Source organism: Uloborus diversus, chromosome 5 (assembly GCF_026930045.1).
Source record: "Uloborus diversus isolate 005 chromosome 5, Udiv.v.3.1, whole genome shotgun sequence".
NCBI lineage: Eukaryota > Metazoa > Arthropoda > Arachnida > Araneae > Uloboridae > Uloborus > Uloborus diversus.
The window spans coordinates 103,572,365-103,589,509 of NC_072735.1; the positions used below are offsets into that span (position 1 = coordinate 103,572,365).

Consider the following 17,145-nt stretch of genomic DNA (forward strand, 5'->3'; position numbering starts at 1 on the left):
AAAATTAAAGCCAAATGACTGTTAAGGGTTAACACAATGCAAAAATATTAAAAAAATGGCATATGATAATTTTAATCAAGAATTTATTCGAAAATATTTGAGTGTACGATGACTTTTGTGGCGTGTTACTTCTCTGTCTCTTCGTTTTTTGACCCATTTCAAAAAGAAGATAAGTCAATATTTTGAAAAAACTACTGGATTGTATTTAGAATGACATAGGAATGATGTGAAAAAATATTGGAATTCATATTCGAATTCAGTTTCGGGTTATTTTGGTTTTACTAAAAAATTAAAGTATACGAACACTTTTGGGAGCCACTGTAGATATTCTTGCATATTATTAAATAAAACGATCTAATTTCATATAGCAAATACTATAGAAGCTTCAGCTTCTGCAAATTTGGGTACACTCATTTCGTAAATTGTCATTGATAAGTTTAACTTTGCTTTTCTTGACATCACCATAGTTGCATTGTTTATTAACTAATTAATTTAACTGACTATTATTATTGGTTTTATTTAACACTGTTAGTGCCTTTAAAAGTTAAATAACCTCTGTCGTATGATGAAATGAGATGGACTTCATATTAAATAGACATCTCAGGTAGAACAAATACATTTATTTCAGCGTTTAGATACAATACAACAATTTGAAATATAATATTTTGAATGACACAGTTACAACGTACAGCTTTGTCCTGCTATAAATTGACAGTTAATAAAACTTACCTAAAATAATTGACAGGTAAGTTTTGTTCCCTTAGCCACCAACACCTAGTCATGTGGAAACTAGCAACTTAAAATGAGATTTATTGGATGTATAAATAAAAAGGATACACATTTTTTATGTGCTTGATCCAAATTTATCACTTTTAAAATTTATGATATGTACTGGACCTTCAATTGTGTTCTTTTTAATAATATTGTTAGTTAATCAGAACTACTAATCTCAAATACTTTTACACAGGTCTTGTTTCTTTTTTTTTTTTTTTTTCAATGTGTACTTTGGAACTAAATTGTAGTTACACATTAGGAAGTATTCATTACCTTATTAAAATCCCAACTATTATTTTAAGAAATAAAGCCACATATGAAATAGATGAAGAAGAAAGAATGCGTACATTGTATTCACTCTCAGCAACAAGATCTTCAGCGCGTCAGAAGCAATTGCTCTATTTCCCGGTGAATTTCAGAGCCCATGTCATATCCATATGGACTATCCCCGAAGCTATGTAACCGCGTATCTGTGTTTTATACCATGTTTTGTATTCAATGTTCATAAATAAGATTTATTATCGATCGATACTTTGAATTCTACAGTGGATCCCCAGCTTATGTCGGAATTGAGACAAATGAGTGTGCAGACCTCAAAGGAAGCACAAGACCAAACTCTAACAGCCCCATCACAAACGTGAATACTGTTGCCAAGCGAAGGATTTGCAGCAAGGCAACAATCCCCGATCGTCACTGTTCAAGCAACCTCTCTTCCACAATAGCTAAGATACGCACTGGACGTTTCAAGGACATGAAGATATTACCAACTAATAATAAATCCTATCCCATCTGCAATTACTGTCCCCATTCACAAGTAACCCCATATCATGTTTTTAAATTCCCCAGGCTATTATTCGCTCTCTCATCTAGTTTCGAGCACTACCAATAGAAATTCTTTACAACCATCAGGCTCGAGAATTAGCACATCTTGTCATCAAGACTTTCAGACAGCGTATTTGTAGTTTTGAAGTGCTTATAGAGTCCTCAAATGGTAAGTAATGAGATTTTACTTACATTTTTAATATAACATTTACCCAAGTAAAGGTAAAAACATTTGTTTCAAAAAGGGCCGAAGGAACAATGCCTTACCCTATAATTTTCAAAGAAAATTTATTTATCTACTTTTTAATAAAAAACTACCTTGCGAAACAATTATTTCATACTACATCAAAAAATGTCTTCTTTACTAATAATAAAGCTGTAAGTCTCTCTGTCTGTCTGGATATCTGGATCCCTGTGACGCGCATAGCGCCTAGACCGTTCGGCGGATTTTAATGAAATTTAGCATAAGTTAGTTTGCAGCATGGGGTGTGCAACTCGAAGCGATTTTTCAAAAAATTCGATTGCGTTCTTTTTTTATTCCAATTTTAGGAACATTTTACCGAGCAAATTATCACAACGTGGGAAAGTAAATTACCAAATTATCATAAACTGGAACCGTAACATGGGCAAGCAAATGAACATAGCTAATTGGCGAGAAATTCATCATCCATTATTAGTAAATATACATGAGAACCAAATGGCCTTTTAATTTTCTACTACGGGCAAAGCCGTGCGGGTACCACTAGTTGAATATAAAGCTTAATGCGTATGCTTTAGCATAATATACAGACATTTGTATGCTCTTCTTTCGGTTGTGATTAGCCAGATGATTGAAAACCTATAACATATACACAAGCACACGTAACCTCGAAATTGCAGCTAAACATTTTAACTAGATTTGAGGCCATCTTTTCTAATTTCCAGCTTTATCATAATGTCCTTAGGCTGCAACAAAAACTGTGCGGCAAGAAATTCCATAGGAACCTGTAACGAAAAATTCAGTTAAGGGATTGACATTTCAGAACTAAATATTCAAGAATGGTGTTAATTGCTATTGTTTTCTTATTCATCTTACTGTTTTTCGGAGCAAACCAGATTGGTATTATAGTCATCACTATTGATGTTTTTATCTTTTTTTTTTTTTTTTTTAATCTTTTTGTGATTCTACCAAGTCATACGATCAATTGGTTCAGGTGGAGAACTGTCCAGAGGTAAGGAAGTAGTGCTGTCTTGGCTTGATTCAAGTTGAATTCGTTTTGTTATTAATAAATAACATGATCCATCGTTTTGTATGGTTAGTCACAGAGTTGTAGTTATTTTATTAAGAATATAAAAATGTTCTTTTGAGTATTTCTAGTAGTAATAGTCTAATTTATGTATTTTTAATATTACTCCTGTTTGTGAAAATTGCAACACCACGAAGGACTTACGCGAGTGAGCTGAAAATTGCAGGAAATATAAAGTTGGGTATGATATGCAAATGATTAGAAATGCAGACCGGTAGCGCATGCGTATGCTGAGCAGCGCCCTCTGAATGGCGGATCGAACCGAATACAAATAGACGGCTGTAGCAAGGCGTGTATGATTATCGGTGGTTATATGCTAGAGTAAACGTTAACTGAATCTATGCCTCTTCGACGAAAGAAAGCGAAATTTGATCAAATTTTGGAGTTTGAACGGGGCAGAATCGTCGGCCTTCGTGAAGCTGGATTGTCTTATCGTGCAGTAGCCGCTCGTGTGCAGCGTAGCAGCAGTAAAATCATGTGTGTTTGGAAGCAGTGGACGAACGAAGGTCGGACAGCTCGGAAATCCGGGAGTGGACCCCGAAATGTGACGTCAGCTCGCTATGACACACACCTGGTGCGCATGGTGCTGACGGATCGCAAAGCTTCTTCTAGACAATTGGCAGCACAGTGGTCAACAGCTACAGGTGTTTCATTGTGTGCTTCATCAATTCGGAGACGTCTGCTGCAGCGTGAGCTGTGCGCAAGGGTTCCTTTATACAGGATTCCTCTCACGCAAAACCATCGCCGCCTGCGGCTACAATGGGCCAATGTGCATAGGAGCTGGCGTGCTGATTAGCAACAGGTCGTCTTTTCTGACGAATCCGGCTTCAATTTGTGGCACCATTATGGCCGAATTCGTGTCAAGCGCTATGCCGGTGAACGGCACATTCCAGAATCCATTATCGAACGCCACAGTGAACGAAAACCCGGAGTTATGGTCTGGGGTGCCATAGCATATCATGGACGATCACAATTGCTACGAATTGTGGGCAATTTGAACAGTACCCGATACATAAACGAAGTTTTACAGCGCCAAGCTATTCCTTTCATGCAAAAGATTGCCATCGGCTGTTTTCCAGCCCCATAATGCTCGTCCACATGTCGCCAGGACTGTCAAATCCTACCTTGATTCGCAGCAGGTACAGCTTCTTTCTTGTCCTGCAAATTCCCCGAATATGTCACCGATTGAACATGAGTGGGATTTCGTTGGGCGGCGTCTCGCTCGTCATCCTCGTCCTGTTGCTTCGACAGACGAACTTTGGTTACGCATACAAACAATATGGAATACTCTTCCGCAGGCAGATATTTAAACTTCTTTTTACTCCATGCCGAGTCGTGTAGCAGCTCTTTTTGCGGCGCGTGGAAGCCACACAAAATACTAATTTCTATCTCCTTTTATTGTTTGTTTGGTTTGAAAATGTAATCATTTATTTGTACCATTACCACTCAACTGTGTATTAAATTTCATTCAACTATGATGCTTCCTTCATGGTGTTGCAATTTTCACAAACAGGAGTGTACTTTTATTTTAAGTCATCAACATTCTTTTATGAAGTGCAGGGCATTTTTTAATTTAAATTAATAAGTTGTCTCCAAGGTTTAAATCTGCAGATCAATAAACATTTCATCGTTTTGTAAGGGTTTGTAACATCAAATTTTAAAAGCGGAAAATGTTTCCTATTTATGTGTGCATCTTTTTTTTTTTATGTGCAGATTTTGTTTTTCTTTTTTTAGGGAGAATATTAATCCTCACTTGTAAAACTGTTTTGCACTAATGCTTAAAGATAAACTATATTACCGTCTGACCACGAATTGTACAGAAAGGCAAACATCCGGTTTACAGCGGAAATGGACGCATTTATTAGCTTTTAGGGATGCCAGATTTTGCTGATGCATGCTAGCCTCTAAATTAAGCAGAGTTACATTCAAATTGTTGTTACACGCGCATCAAAATTTAACTTTTATCCCTCATTCAGATGGGCTCATCTTAACTGGACGCTTTCCAATTCCATACAATCCGTTGTCAAACAGTAGATGCGTTATTTTTTTCTTACGACTGCATCAGCATTCTTCACAACTGTTGATTTTTATGATACAAACAATACAAAAATTAATATATTTGGCAGTGTAAATATAGAAGATTTAATTTCACCGCGCATGCAAGCCATGCATTCCTACTCTGACATAATGTGTTTTGGGGGAAAGGTCCACAAGTGGGAGCCTCCCGCACGAACTATTTTCATGGAAGTGATCAGAGAAATTTTAGCTCGTTCCCTACCGTACAATTTTTAACTCTAGCCCCTGTTTTACAACACGTACTGCGTTTTTTTGTTACAATAATCTTGAAGCCTCGTTTAACCGCTTTTAATAAAATACATTGCTACAGGCAAAAATTATCTAACTTTAACAAAGAACATTTCGTAATAGAGCTTATTAAAAAACCTAAACACGAATTTCATATAAACAGCATTCATGAGTTTACGACAATAGCTCTGTATTTTTTAAATCGTGTATCCCGTTATTTACACTTTGCTCCTTGAAAAAAGGGAAGGGGGCTTGATTCAATTAAAGTCCCATGAAACTATCTTTTAACTAATAAATCTTGAATTCATTTGAAATAAAACCGATATTTTTGGTATGACACTGGTACAAAACGGGACATAGCTTAGAACATTTTTTTTTTTTTTTTTTGAAACTTTATGGGTTCTGATGAAAGGAAGGAGGGAATACCTTGAAAATAAAGGTTTTTAATTGATACTAGTAGCATAGCCTTAAGAAAACTCTCCCCCAACAAAATCATAAAACCATCAGTTTTAAGTTAGTGCAACAAATTTTAAATGTAGCAACTAATCTGGGACCAAACTTTCGAACAAAGTATAGCAACTAATCCTGAACGGAGGAAGTATGGAAATTCTTAGAATGTTTTTGCTCGTCTTAGTTGAAAGGATCGTTGAGAAAATCTTATACAGAGTGGTCAGAAAATAGGCGTGTATATAACCAACCCTATTTTTTCAACATTATATTAGTTATAACTGAATGTTTGTTACATACAGCTGCCTGAAACTCTTAAGAGTCAAAAACATAGATATAATTACCATCTATGTCGTAACACAGCTGAATTCTTCACCATGCTCTTACATATGTTTTGCGGAGATAGTCCATAAAATACAGAACCTCTTTCAATCTACAGGACATAAAAGGTTTTATTCAGATTATTGAGCACGTGAACCACTAAACGCGCTGATGCTCCATCCTATTGTAAGACAAGTGTCATCCGTACCATTTTTAACACAACTTCCTCCGCCGTGAAACAAATAAAAAGGGGGTACGCCTACTTCTGCACCAGGGCTACCAGGCTTGGCTATTTTTGGCTAGAAACAAATTCAAAATCATTAGCCAAACGAATCTTCGTTTCGCTTGATATTTATTATGCATTAATACATGAAGAATGCTAAGAAGTGTAAAAGTTACTGATCAAGAGATTAAAAAGAAAATTGAAGCAATTATAAAAATAGTAGAAAAATATTGAAACATTTAAATATTCAACCAATAGTTCTTGCACACAGAAAAAACACAGGAAAATACTTTTTAAGTATTTTAGTATGGTTGCGATTGAAGATTTCTAACTTATATAGATGGGAGAGGGGTTCTCCTGCAGTTTGGCTGTTGTTGGCTACATTCACGAAGCGGTTAGGCTAGTTTCCTGAATTTTCACATAGCACTTTTGTTCCGGACCACTCTGTATATATCTACAATTTAAGTCATTTCACCCTTAATTTCATACAGTAAAGCAATATACTTACTCTTGTCTGGGCACACCTTTTGAATCGGAAATTACTGAGCAAGAAAGCAAGGCAAACTTTGATCTGCATTAGAACAAACCTCATACCAATACAGTTCCGTGGTCCAAATCCGAATGGCATGAAAATTAATTGGTCTCTTTTAGCTCGCTCTTCTGGAGAAAAGCTACAAAAATATTTTGAAATTTATAATTATCACTCTTGCAAATTTATTTTCAAAATAACATAACTAAAAGTTTTCTCGGGATAGTCTGTTAGTAAATTATTGTTTGATAAGTAGATATTTTTGAGTTTTAACATAATCTGATACACACATACATATGGGAAGCAAAGGAAAATGTGGCATCGATTACTGAGCTGGCCAAATTATTAGACGAAAGAGTTTTTTTTTTTTTTTTTTTTTTTGTACACTATTTGTACTAAAATACCATTTATATCCCTGTTAAAGTACAGTACATACAGTACACTGATTATTACGTTATTTTAATGTTTGCAGGTGGCAGCACTGTCTGCTTTGTTTATGTTCTTTATCTACCTACTAAGAACATAACCTCAATCAAGCTTAAACAGTTCACTAGATCTTTTTATTAGTGTGTTCTGTTATTTAAAGTTAGTTTTAGGTAATTAGTGAGTATGTGTATTATGAGTATAAACAACTTTTTACCTCCTTTTTAAAAAAGTTGAGAAGTGGCGTAAACCTTGTGAAAAGTATGCCAAAAAGACTTAAAATGCTCATCAAGAACAAGGGAATGCATACTAAATATTATATAATTATTTCACTGTTCGTTAATGTGTCTCTAGTTATGTAATCAATAAATAATTTGCTTTTAAAACAGTCTTAGTCTAGTAATTTGGCCAGCACCGTATTATTAGTATTTTCTTGAATTTGAATAATATGGACTTCTTTTTGCAAACATTTGAAGTATTTTAAGTGCTGTTGCGTTGAGAAAGAAAATCTTAAATAACTACACTGCCGTGCTAAGCACAGATGTGGTATCTGCACATTTTATCAAAATATTGTCACCAGGTGGTCGTCAGTAATTTAATTTACCTAAATCTCAAGTTCTTTGGCGATTTGTGAACGCGAAATATTAAAAAAAGCTTTAAGAAAATAGTCGTAAGTGCAAGTTTGCTTAGTTTGTTAAGGCAATTTGAATGTAAGTGACAAATACTAAGCCTTTAAAGTGGTATCTGCGCAGTTACCACTTTTTCCTTAGTAATTTTTAGATACGATTTTTATACCTTAGTAAAGCAGCATATTTAATAACGTAGCAGTTTATTGTAACAGAGTACTAAAATTAGTTTATCATTAAATAGTTGATACAGGTTGATAATAAAAACTAATACAACTTTGCATAATTGTTAAAGTAAATATTCAGCTTTTTCTATTTTAATGCTTATTTAAAATGCAAATTCTAAAAATGAAATGCATGTAAAATATTCATATCTAATTCTTTCATGCAAAAAAAAAAATCATTTCATTCTACGGCCGGTAATATTTTTATTTAAGTATCGTCTGCTGTCAAAATTATCTTCATGCTCGGTAAAAATGATTCTGAAAAATAAAACATTGTAAAAAACACATTCTTTGAATTTAAAAAACAGAAAATTGTTATGGATTACAGTTTTAACTGTCCGGAGTTTTGAAAATGGTATCTTTCAGAAATTAGATTCTGTTAGATTTGTATTAACAAAATAAAGCGAAACAGCTAAGTCTAAAGAAAGCAGATGTTTTCAGTATTATTTAATGATACATTGAGCACGTTTTTCTAAGCTACTATTGTCGTATCTGTGCAGATACCCCTAAAAATGTCTAGTAATTGTCACTTACGGTGAAAAAAGCTTAGTATATGAAAAGGTTTTGAAAAGAAAATTTGTCGTAACTACATTTATTAATTTTAAATTAAGATTTCTAGAAAAATACTCTCTTACCGTTTTTAGATAAGTTATTTACGAAACAACTACCGCAAGTTGAGCATTTAATTAAGTCATAAATCAAAGAAACGAGTTGTAAAACTTTAATCATCAATTTCTCATTTTGAGCTCTGCTGCAGATACCACATCTGTGCTTCGCACGGCAGTACAAGCATTAATTGAAACACAATACATGTAGAAAACGACCTTCTTGTCCACATGTGAGAGCTGAGATATTTAATTAGAATTTATACCTTCAAATGGTAATGAAAAAACTTGTTGTTTTAGAATTCACAAACATGTTAGTGACTTCTGAGAAAATATGCTTTTTGTTAAAAACTTTTTAAAACTACTATTTTTATTGAGATACATTAGCTGTTACGTGTGGGACAAAATGGCTGCTTTTCCGTAAATTCGCCCATATGTTTAAAGTTTAAAAATAGTTATAATATAACGTAGAACATTTAATTATTTTGGAATTTAATTTCTTTAAAATGTGATGTTAAACACTGAGCAATATGCTTAAAAAATATTTTATGGTCCGAAATATTTGTTGAGCAAAAAATATTATCTTTTTACCGATCCGGGTCGAACTTCTCTGGATCTGGGTAATATTTCGGATCGTTGTGGATCGCAAAGACTGGAATAGACACCAGCATGCCTTTTGGAATCTTTATTCCCTTGTATCCTAGATCATAATCTTCATCCGCTACCCTTTCTATTCTATAAAAAAAAATAATAAAGAAACAGGGATAAGTGAAAAACTTCAGTCAAAATATTGCAGTTGCAAAACAAAAAGTGCCCTCCAGAAATAAAGGCCAATTTACTGTATCCCAGGTACGATTTTCCAACTTAAGCTAAATCATTTTCTAAAATTAAAAGTAAAATTAAACTTTTATGCAAAATTTAAAGTTATTCATAAGTGTAAAAACAAAAACGGAAATTCATACTTTCAAACTTTTGAGATATTTATAGAGTATTCGAATAAAGTATAACACTTTCCTCGAATATTATTTTAGGAAATTCTCGAGTTAAACTTAGCTATTTTCAACTGTTTCGAACAACTGGATTCGCACGTGATAAGAAACAACAATATTTTCAAGGAAAACTACGCACAACTTTCTTCACAGGAGCACTTTTGTGCAGGGGCGACCTGATAAGAAGTAACTGGAGATTCTGTGTCCTCCAAAAAAAAAAAAAAAAAACCTTTCTTATTTGGTAACTTTAGCTGACGATTTGAAGAATTTGGAGATAGTAATGCAATATTTTTTAAGTCTTTTTCTTAAAATAATGCCTAATATCAATTCTAATTCGATGTGCGCAGTGCTGTAGCTCAAAAAAAAAAAGTTTGTGGAACTCAGCTTTGGATTTAGTGGAACTTACCGAAAACTCGTCATGGACGCACTATACAAGTAAAGAAAACAAAAAGTGACTGTGCTGCATCATAGTAATAATAATAATAATTGACTTAGATAACTCGAAATCGGGAAAACTTTTTATCGAGGTGTCTTATTCTCAGTTTTTTTTACTTTAAACATAATTAAATAAAAATAATGAACCATACGTTAGTTATAATGCACGGTATGCGCGAAAATATTTTTTTTCTCGGATATCCAATTTTTTGAAGCTAAAATTTTTCTGATGAAATGATAGAGAAAAATTAAAATATCATACCTTACAGCAGGTGGATATAATCGTAAAGTCTCTGAGATCACATTGTCCAGATATTTCATACTTTGAATAGCTTCGTAATTAAGTTTTCCCTGAAATTAAGTAGCACTGAGTTATAAAAAAAAATGAAGTACATCTTACGGCGCGGAGTGATGAGTGAAAACTGCAGCATTAAACTACTAAACTAAAATAACAACTAAATAAAAATTGTTTTGTTATTACCTTGTTAAAAAAAATTTAAAGATTAAAAAAAAAACTTACACCTTCCGATTTTAAAACTTCATCTATTTCAGCAATCAACTTTTCCTGGACGTCTTTATTGAGAGCCAAAAGATAGAATGCAAATGAAAGAGTGGATGCTGTGGCATCGAATCCAGCAACGAAGAAAGTCACACATTGAGCTACAACTTCAATATTTGAAAGTTCTAAAAGGAACACAAAAGATATTTTGAAAAGCATTCATTACATCTAGCGAACATTAATAAACAACTATGATGACGATTGCTACTATAACCATTAGTTGTGAAAGGTGTCATCACTGTAAATATCTCCATTTTATTCTTTTCTGAATCTAGAAATACCGACTTAACACCTAAAAATATACAAATAAATCCTTGGAAAAAATATTCTATGAAAATGGACACAAAAATTTAATATTTTCAAAGAAATCACTACACTACATTGTTAAGGTTTTACAATAAAAATATCATTCAACGTTTTTTAAAGAAAACTTTATTATTTAAATATAGAAATGGGAATTTACTGAACGAGCGTTTTCCCCCCGTAAGATCGAGTTTTTAACACTACCAATATGTTTAGTCTTTCTTCCTTTTTCTGCGTAAGTATTAAATTACTTCAAACTTAACATTTCAATAGATTAATTAAATATTTATTGACAGAAATATATTCTTTATTTTTATTGAAAAAGAGCATCCAGCTATTGCTTTCTTTTGCTGGTTAGTGATATGTTTAGCGAAACTTTTAGTGAAAATTTTATACTATATTAGGCCTTTAGTTTATTTTTCCTTCTTGTCTTTGGCAGAAAAGCATGATATAAATAAAGTAACTGTTGTACATGCTAATACTGGTTGACATAATTGAGCAGAATAAATGATCCAGAAAAGGTTTGAAACATTAGCTGATAAATATTAAGCTAAAAAGCAACGAAAGAAATAAATATGTTTTGCCAAATTATTTGCAGAGCAAATCAGTGTTACATTTTAGGTAGTCTCTCGATTACAATCATCTTAAAATTACAGACAAACGCATTTAATGTAAAAAGAAAATATACTCAATGAGATAATTCGATAGTAGGCAAATAACTTCTTCAACTGAAATGCAGTGATGGACAAAATTATAGACTCAAATTTTTTTCTTTTGTTTCAATTATAGCATGGCGCAGTTTAAATTATTTTGCATTGAAGTTAAGATGAATAGTTGAAGAAATAGTCCTAAATTAGTACATCTTATCAATTAAATTAAAAAGTTCATAAAATTAGAAAATTTGCTAATTTAATATTTTATCATTACGTGAAACCTGGACAAAAGTATAAACTCAAAGGTAAGAAATCCAGGATTACGAGAAAGTTTCGTTCGAAAATGTTAATTTAACGCCATAGAATAAATAAATGTTGCCATCAGTGATTGCTAAAATTTTGTTCTTGAAAATTAATGAGAAATATATAAATGCATCGATGGACAAAATTATAAACTCATTTTTTTTTTCATTTTTTCAATCATAATTTAACTCAGTTAAAATTTTTTTTGTTCCAGTAAAGATAAATAACTGGCTAAATAGTTATAAGTTTAGTATAACTCATAAAAAAATATAAAATAATTAATTTAATTAAAAAAATTCTCAACTTTAATACCTTAATAACACATGAAACGTGGACAAAAGTATCAACTCAAAAGTAAGAAACTCCGAAGTTTGGTAGAATTTTATTCAAGTACTTAATTATTTAATATCCAAAAATGAAACAATGCTGTATTACAAAATGACAAACTTACGATGCTGCATAAACGCAATTATAAGCTGACAAAATTTATTTTTTTTAAGTTTAATTAAGTTACATTTGCAATTACTTTAGTAAAACAAAAGCATAGATTTATGAAAATGTAATTTTGCTATTAACATGGATAAATTGAAAAAAAAAAAATCAATATTTGAAATGTTTTAAAAATTAACACTGCATTAAATCTAGCCATCAGACTTTTAAAAATGAGTTGGCCACTATTTTTCTGAATTAATTCGAAAATGCGGCTAGGCATAGATTTCACAAGAGTTTCCAACAGCTGCACTGGCATATTGTTCCATGCTGAAAGTATTGTCCTTTGTAATTCCTCTGTGGTTTGGTACTGGTGCCCATCATGATAAACTTTGCGAACCATGGTCCCCCAAAGATTTTCAATCGGATTAAGATCCGGACTATGAGCTGGCCATTTGATAACTTTGATACCAAAGCGCTTGAACCATTCTTTTGTACTTTTCGCTGTCTGTACAGTCGCGTTATCTTGCTGAAATAACCAGTTACCTCCAGGAATCAGATGAGCAAAAGGTGAGAGATGATCTTCCAGGATTAATTGGTAATCCATGCTGAGAGAAACCAGCCCAAACCATTACAGAATCTCCACCAAAGTTTCGGCTAAATATGTGTTGTTCTTTTTTTTTCTAATGTCACGCCAATAGTATCTTAAGCCATCTGGACCATCCAAGTTGATTTTTTTTTATCGGACCAAACAACTGTATTCCACATTTTTTTCCAAGACGTATGTCTCTGTGCAAACTGAAGTCTTTCAGCAATATGCTGAACCTCCAGTTTTGGCTGTGTTTTCATTTTTCTTCACTTCATATTCTGAGCTTGTTGTAGAACTCTTCTAACTGCCCTAGAGCTCACCTTGAGATTTAAAGTCTTCAAAATTTTGCTGGAAGAAACTAAAGTGTTTGATGCTGTGCACAAAATATATCTTCGATCTCTCTTAGTTAGTTTCGAGTGCCTCCCCGTCCTTTTTCTTCCATAACTTCGGGGATCCTTCCGTACGTTTTTTACTGCCCCTTGGGAGCATTTAACTAAATAGGCAATTTGGCGTTGGGTTTTACCAGCATCTCTGTAGGCCACCACAATTTTCCTACTTGTTGCTCTATAAGTTTTAAACCTTGAGGCATTTCAAAACTCAATGAATACCAAAGCACGAAGTACTTAACAACTCGACAGAATGAAAACTTGCACTAAAAAAGCTCAAATCATTGTGAAAATGAAAACCAGAGGATAAAAAGTTTTACTTGAATAATAAAGAAAAATTAAACTGAGGAGAAAATATCGTCTGAAATGAAAATAAATGTTTTTTTTTTTTTTTTTTTCAGTGGCATTTTTTTCGTTTGACATAACGATAAAGAAAATAAACAGTTACTGCCGTGCTAAGCACAGATGTGCTATCTGCACATTTTATCAAAATTGAGTTATTGTCACCAGGTGGTCGTTAGTAATTTAATTTACCTAAATCTCAAGTTCTTTGGCGATTTGTGAACGCGAAATATTAAAAAAAGCTTTAAGAAAATAGTCGTAAGAGCAAGTTTGCTTAGTTTGCTAAGGCAATTTGAACGTAAGTGACAAATACTAAGCCTTTAAAGTGGTATCTGCGCAGTTACCACTTTTTTCCTTAGTAATTTGTAGATACGATTTTTATACCTTAGTAAAGCAGCATATTTAATAACGTAGCAGTTTATTGTAACAGAGTACTAAAATTAGTTTATCATTAAATAGTTGATACAGGTTGATAATAAAAACTAATACAACTTTGCATAATTGTTAAAGTAAATATTCAGCTTTTTCTATTTTAATGCTTATTTAAAATGCAAATTCTAAAAATGAAATGCATGTAAAATATTCATATCTAATTCTTTCATGCAAAAAAAAAAAAAAATCATTTCATTTTACGGCCGGTAATATTTTTATTTAAGTATCGTCTGCTGTCAAAATTATCTTCATGCTCGGTAAAAATGATTCTGAAAAATAAAACATTGTAAAAAACACATTCTTTGAATTTAAAAAACAGAAAATTGTTATGGATTACAGTTTTAACTGTCCGGAGTTTTGAAAATTGTTACTTTCAGAAATTAGATTCTGTTAGATTTGTATTAACAAAATAAAGCGAAACATCTAAGTCTAAAGAAAGCAGATGTTTTCAGTATTATTTAATGATACATTGAGCAAGTTTTTGTAAGCTACTATTGTCGTATCTGTGCAGATACCCCTAAAAATGTTTAGTAATTGTCACTAACGGTGAAAATAGTTTAGTATATGAAAAGGTTTTGAAAAGAAAATTTGTCGTAACTACATTTATTAATTTTAAATTAAGATTTTTAGAAAAATACTCTCTTACCGTTTTTAGATAAGTTATTTACGAAACAACTACCGCAAGTTGAGCATTTAATTAAGTCATAAATCAAAGAAACGAGTTGTAAAACTTTATTCGTCAATTTCTCATTTTGAGCTCTGCTGCAGATACCACATCTGTGCTTAGCACGGCAGAGTAGCTAATGACAAGAATGTTTTAATTTTATTCTTCAGAAAAGAAGTTAATGATGAGAAAATCCAAAACATAGAATATAATAAACAAGAGCCCTTAAAGTTTATTTATAGATTAAAGTTGAGCATTTAAATTGCGTTATTTATTTTATTAAATAAAAAATAAAATTAAACTGGGTTAAATTATGATTGAAAAAATGAAAAAGGTCTTGAGTTTATAATTTTGTCCAGCAGTGCATTTAAATGTTTCTCATTAATTTTCAAAAACAAAATATTTAGCAATCACTGATGGCAACATTTATTCATTCGATAGCTTTAAATCAACGTGTTCGAAGAAAATTTTACTATAATCCTAGATTTTTTACTTCTGAGTTTTTACTTTTGTCCAGGTTTCACGTAATGATAAAATTACGTAATGATATTAAATTTTCAAATTCTCTAACTTCATTAACTGTTTCACTTAACTGATGAGTTGTACTAGTTTTAGAACTATTCTTTTAACCATTCATCTTTACTTTAGTGAAAAGAAGTTAAATTGAGTTAAGCTATAATTAAACCAAAAAAAAAATTTTTTTTTGAGTTTATAATTATGTTCACCATTGTAGTAGTGCAAATAAAACTTTAAAAAAAAATACAACACTGCAAATTTATATATATTTTTTCACAGCTATCCCTGATACAAATAAAAAATAATTATTAAAAAAAACAAAAAATCCGACTGCGTAAAAACAAAAACAAAAAAAGAAAAAGAAAAATATATAAGTCCAGTATTTTAGAATTTTATTAAGTATTACTGAATAACTACGCCAATGAAATAGTTTTATAACCTATTAACACATAAGACAAATCAAAAATTCAAAAGCAAAATAGAAAGATCAACAGTCGGGGCCCCTTCCTTTTTGATCAGTTTAGGAACCTTGAAAAATTTTAATGGACCCCGACTGTTGATCCTTCTAGTCTGCTTTTAAATTTATGATTTGCCTTATGTGTGTATCGGATATGAAACTATTTCATTGGAGTTTTTATTCAGTAGTATTTAGTAACAAAACTACTGGGCTTACATTTTTTTTCTTCTTGGTTTTTATTTTTTTTTATTTTACGCTGTCGGTTTTTTGTTTTTATTTAATAATTATTTTTTTTATTTTACCCTTTTTAGTTAATTTTCATTGACTTAGTTATTATGAAGTTGTGTTAAAGAGAGTACACGTCGCGAAACTCATTCCCCTGAATCACGACAAAAACAAATGCAACATGTTAGAGGTGAAAATCGAATGAGTAGATTTAGTAAGCAAAAAATTCAGGTAGTGAAAACGCTACCTGCATTTGTTGCACGCTGTGTAGCACGCAGGTAGCGTCCCGAACTAACAATATGGCGACTGGTTGTGGGTTATAGTGAATTTTGATTACTGTCATGTGTTTAATGACACTCAAAGGTGAAGACAAATCGATTGACGTAAGATTTATCAAAATCAGCCAAGGGGTTTAGCCTGTACAACGCCACATAGGAACATACATACATACATAAACTCATAAACACATTACCCTCCTTTGTGTCGCGCACGCGAAAGGATAAAAATTCATCCGTAGCGAAGTCGGATAAAAATAAACACATTGTTTTAAATAAGGCATAGTTTGTCACAATAATCAGGACTTTACTTTAACACAAACCAACTATTCCATTTTACAGAAATTAAAAGGAAGTATACTCTTGACGTATTTCTTGGTTGTAATAGTAAAGTATCGCACCGGCATTGAAATTGGCTCAACTTAAAATTTGGGAAACATGTGCTAACTATTGATTTCAAATCTATACTTGATGCTCTTTCTTGCCACAAAACTCGCACCAAACTAGCTTACATAAGTTGATGGGTGGTGGCGTAGAATCGATATTAACCATAGTAGAGCATCATTAAAAATTTTATAATTCAGAAAAAATAACTTTAAACATGCGGTATTAATTTAGACAACAAAAATTAATCAGAAAACAGCACAGTAGAATTGTTTGCTTGTATTCTAATATTTGAGACAAAATTGCTTAAAACTAGTAGTGAAACCTGTGTAAGTTGACCACTTGCGGTGCCCTACTTTAGTGATCAACTTAAACAGGTGGTCAACTTATAGAGGTTGAATTACATGATATAGATCTAATTCTGTGCCTGAAAATAGCGGTCAACTTAGAAAGGTGGTCAACTTACAAGGGTGGTCAACTTTACAGGTTTTACTGTATTGGGTGAAGCTTTGATTTTCGCCAAGGATGTTTTTCTGAGTTGTGTCCGTGCCACTTTCCTTGTGGAAATGCAATATTTATGATAAAATTTCTACTCAAAGTCGTGGGAGTATAATGTTGCC

General features: G+C 32.3%; 1 protein-coding gene across 1 annotated transcript in view; it reads right to left on the minus strand.

Annotated features, from left to right (window-relative positions):
- Positions 1 to 633: 633 nt before the first annotated feature.
- LOC129223057 (cytochrome P450 3A21-like) overlaps positions 634 to 17,145 on the minus strand; it is a 51,512-nt gene continuing 35,000 nt past the window's right edge. Inside the window, exons 9-13 of the mRNA XM_054857622.1 lie at positions 10,529 to 10,689; positions 10,271 to 10,359; positions 9,176 to 9,319; positions 6,686 to 6,848; positions 634 to 2,580 (exon numbers count right to left, since the gene is read on the minus strand). Coding sequence (XP_054713597.1) covers positions 2,485 to 2,580; positions 6,686 to 6,848; positions 9,176 to 9,319; positions 10,271 to 10,359; positions 10,529 to 10,689 — 653 coding nt within the window. The 3' untranslated portion in view covers positions 634 to 2,484. The remainder of the gene's footprint in view (positions 2,581 to 6,685; positions 6,849 to 9,175; positions 9,320 to 10,270; positions 10,360 to 10,528; positions 10,690 to 17,145) is intronic.